This window comes from Mastomys coucha, unplaced genomic scaffold, assembly GCF_008632895.1.
Source record: "Mastomys coucha isolate ucsf_1 unplaced genomic scaffold, UCSF_Mcou_1 pScaffold4, whole genome shotgun sequence".
Classification (NCBI taxonomy): Eukaryota; Metazoa; Chordata; class Mammalia; order Rodentia; family Muridae; genus Mastomys; species Mastomys coucha.
This window is the reverse complement of record NW_022196910.1, coordinates 56,212,288-56,216,108: the sequence shown is the minus strand read 5'-3', so window position 1 is coordinate 56,216,108 and position 3,821 is coordinate 56,212,288. Positions and strand designations below refer to the sequence as shown.

General features: G+C 55.6%; 1 protein-coding gene across 2 annotated transcripts in view; it reads right to left on the bottom strand.

Moving 5' to 3' along the window:
* Positions 1-815: 815 nt before the first annotated feature.
* Cd63 (CD63 molecule) overlaps positions 816-3,821 on the bottom strand; it is a 3,206-nt gene continuing 200 nt past the window's right edge. Inside the window, exons 1-8 of one of the 2 annotated variants that reach the window (XM_031349953.1) lie at positions 3,743-3,821; positions 3,215-3,291; positions 2,206-2,394; positions 1,981-2,055; positions 1,792-1,887; positions 1,343-1,483; positions 1,107-1,190; positions 816-958 (exon numbers count right to left, since the gene is read on the bottom strand). In XM_031349953.1, coding sequence (XP_031205813.1) covers positions 893-958; positions 1,107-1,190; positions 1,343-1,483; positions 1,792-1,887; positions 1,981-2,055; positions 2,206-2,394; positions 3,215-3,280 — 717 coding nt within the window. In that variant the 5' untranslated portion in view covers positions 3,281-3,291; positions 3,743-3,821 and the 3' untranslated portion in view covers positions 816-892. The remainder of the gene's footprint in view (positions 959-1,106; positions 1,191-1,342; positions 1,484-1,791; positions 1,888-1,980; positions 2,056-2,205; positions 2,395-3,214; positions 3,292-3,742) is intronic. The other variant, XM_031349954.1, reaches the window with a different exon arrangement.

The window sequence follows — 3,821 nt, the reverse complement described above, 5'->3', positions numbered from 1 at the left end:
AAAAAAAAAAAAAAAAAAAAGCCAAGTGTACAAAAATGAAGGTATCCATGGGAGCCTGAGAAGATTTAAGTGTCTAAAATCCCTAAGCTGCCTAGGGAGCAAACTCTCTCTTGCCTCTTTAGTGCCTGCGATACACTGGGTGGTCTAAGGAGCTACCTTGCACCTACAGATGCTTGTTGGTGCTGCACTTGGAGAGATGGCCACCAGAGGGCGCTGTTCTCAGCAGAGTAATGAGAATTTGTTGTTGGCACCTAGCACACAGCATTGTATAATTTTCCTGGGGATAGAAGGGAAAGTGATGAAAAATGGTCATAGCCAGATTGGGTGGCTTCCATGAAAGAAGAAAATACTTAAACTCCCCTGTTATCTAAGGGAAAAATCAGGGACACTGCTACCCAGGCGGCAAGCAACTTTAAGCATTCTCCTTGAGGGTTGAGGGGGGAGTTGCTGGCCCTCAAAGCATCAGAAAGCCAAAAGTAAAAGTCGTCCAAAATAAACATGTCCAGGCTCTACCATGTAGGACCTTTGTGGAAAATCCCTTTGATGCAGGAGATGGCCCCAAGGACGCTGAGGGAACACTGTTTGAAGGCTAAGCAGGCAGCACAAAACCAGGGGTGGAGGAGTACTCAGCTACGACCTCTGGATTCCCCACCTCTTCCACTGCCAGCCCAACCAACACCCCCAAGAAAACACACCTTTCCCCACCCCCACCCCCACCCCTATCCCAATATGCCTGCGTATTCTCAGCAGAGGCAAAAAGAAGAAAAAGGGGCCATCCATCACTCTAAGATAAACTGAGACCATCTCCTTTTTTAGGTCTGAAAAAATAATCCGTTTAATTGAAAAACCTGGAGAATGCACTCCATGAAAAGAAGAGACCAGACCACCCCCGCTACATTACTTCATAGCCACTTCGGATACTCTTCACCAGACAGCAGGAGAAAATAATTCCCAAGACCTGAAAGGAAAGATGGAAGTGAGGGTGGAGAGAAGGCAGGGCAAGCTTCCCCAAACCCACCCAACAGCCACTGTTCCCAGGCCACTGCCTTCTGCTCCCCAGAAGCCCTGGGCTGATTCAGACCCCTCCAACCCACAGCATTCCCTACCTCCACAAAAGCAATGCCCAGGGCTGCTGCAGCCACCAGCAGTATATTCTTCCTCAGCGATATCGATATAGTCTCCACGCAGCCCTGAGGGGAAAAGGCAGGCATGAATACCAACAGAAACTTCTACCTCCCTCCCCTATCCACAGATCGAATCCCCAACTCTGATCCCCTTAGCATCTCCTGCCTGACTCCTGAGACATTTCCCATGTTTCCCTCTGGTGAGGTCTTCTCCCTACCTGGGTATGGATGGTGGATTCCTTGAAACCGTTTCCACAGCCCACAGTAATGTTGAGGCAGCAAGAATCAGGGACTCTGTCCTTGCCCATCCCAGGGATGTGCTCCCAGTCTGTGTAGTTAGAAGCTCCACAGCACTTATTCTAGGAAGGGAGGAGGGTGAGAGGGAAACCATCAACCTCCACTTAAGTTCAGAGACGAGAATCTTCTTCTTTTCTTTTTTAAATTTATTTATTGTTATATGTAAGTACACTGTAGCTGTCTTCAGACACCCTAGAAGAGGGCGTCAGATCTCATTACCGATGGTTGTGAGCCACCATGTGGTTGCTGGGATTTGAACTCAGGACCTTTGGAAGAGCAGTCAGTGCTCTTAACCACTGAGCCATCTCTCCAGCCCCAGAGATAAGAATCTACTATCCCAGTTAAGTCTCTTCCCAGCCACCCCACTCACGTCTTTCTGCAATTTGTCCAAAATAGTGGCTGTTTCGTTGTCTGTAAGGTAGTTCTGCATCTGCTGCTGGAAGCTCTTATTAAACTCTGACTTCACCTAAGAACAGAGAAGTGTGTTGTTGAGAACGGACTTCAGGCCCCAGATTCCCAGAGCAACCTGAAACAGGTTCCCCCCTTGTTCCTTGCTTACCTGGTCTCTAAACACATAGCCAGCAATGGCCACAGCCACTTCCACAAGCAAGATAAGAGACAGGAAGATGGCAAACTGCAGGAGGACAGGACAGGAGTTGGGTTTGAAGTCTGGAGGCTTGCTCTGACCCAGTCAATTCCTGAGACACTCTTGGTGTTCTCCATCCACCCACCTCACCACAGAAACGCCTTCTGATAGTCCCAAGAGCTCCCACACCCCACTCACGGTAATCATGAGACAGTAGTTCTCCTTGCAGGCCCCACAGCAGCCCACAAAGGCCACCAGGAAAAGGAAGGCACCCACTGCAATCATGACCACAGGCAACAGCGAGCCAGCAGAAGTCTCATGGGTAATGGCCTGCTTCAAGACAACCTGAACTGCTACACCAATGGCAATCAATCCCACTGCACAGGCCTGAGGGAAAGGTGAGGGTTAGGTCAGATCTTCAGCCCAGGAGCCCTCACACCCAACTCCCACCCAGAAAATGATTCTTAACACCTCCAGGAAACACAGGCTCTAGAGAAGGTCTGCCCATCCTTGCCTCACAATGAAGCCTGGGATGTTGTTTAAGACAAATAGGGAGAAGGACTCAGGAGGTGTCATGCCTGCCTTTAAACAGCTCTTCAGCCAGGATGTGCATTACTTTCTGTGGACTCCCCGCTAGAGACTCTCCTAGAACTCCAGTGACTCAGGCCCTAGGGCCAGCTAGGCCAGGGAGGAGGAGGGGGTAAGAGTGGCCCCTTTCTGAACAAACAGTAGCTTCTCGAGGGAGAAGCAAATGGAGGGAGAGCCTTTCCTTCCCCCAAGTAAATGAGAGGGCTAAGAGACTGGAGATGAATCAACAGGGTGAGGAGTGGAGGCAGCCCCTTGGCGATACCATCAGACCGTTGGCAGGTTGCCCCACCACCCCATATCACGAATGGTTGGGTCACCAGACAGGAAGGGCCAGGAGGGGGCTGGTTGGGGGTGTTCCCCATCTAGGATGGTAATTCTCAGTCCAAACTTTCCTCAGAGGTCCGGGAAAGCCGCGCGTGTGTGCGCGCGGGCGGGGGGCGGGGGGGGCGCGGGGGCGGGGTGTGGACACGTTCTGCCTTTGGCCCTTTCTCCGGGCTTTCCTTCCACATCTGGCCTCCAGCTGCCTTCATCCCTGGGTCCCTCACCCTTCACGGCTCCCGCGCCAAGACCCCTCCCGCGCCCCGCCCGCGCGCCCCGTGGCTCTCCCCGCACTACTCACGCAGAAGGCCAGCAGAAGAACGTAGAGCAAAAACTTGACACACTTCATTCCTCCTTCCACCGCCATGGCTGCTGGGCCTGAGGCCGCGGAGAAGGCAAGGATTAGAACAGGTAGAGCAGGCCGAGGGGCCGCCGGATCCGCAGCTCCCCGCCGGCCTTCGCAGCCTTCCCTGCGCGGCCCCCATCGCGGCCCTCCCTCCCTCCCTCCCTCCCACAAACCCGTGGTCAGATCCACGTCTCCCGGGCCTCCCCGCCCGGCAGCCGAACTGGGGCGCGCCACGGAGCGGGCCTCGGATCCCGGGACGCACGGAGGGCGCGGCCGGACTCCAGGCAGATCCCAGCCGGCCGCCGCCCAGCGAAGCCCGACCCCGACAGGCCGCGACCCCGGCCGGCCGACCGGCCGGCCGCCAGCCCCGGGGCGCGAGCCTCCCCTCGGGCGCGGCGCGGAAGGCGCCCCGCGAACTTCGAGGCAAAGTTGCCCCCGCGGGCGTCCCCGGGGTGCCCGGGCCCGCGTCAGCCCGGGCCTCACCTGCGCTCCCCGACGCTTCTTACTGCTCTCCCGCCGCGGCTCAGCCGCCGTCTCCCGTGCCCCCTGCCCGCGCCCCGCC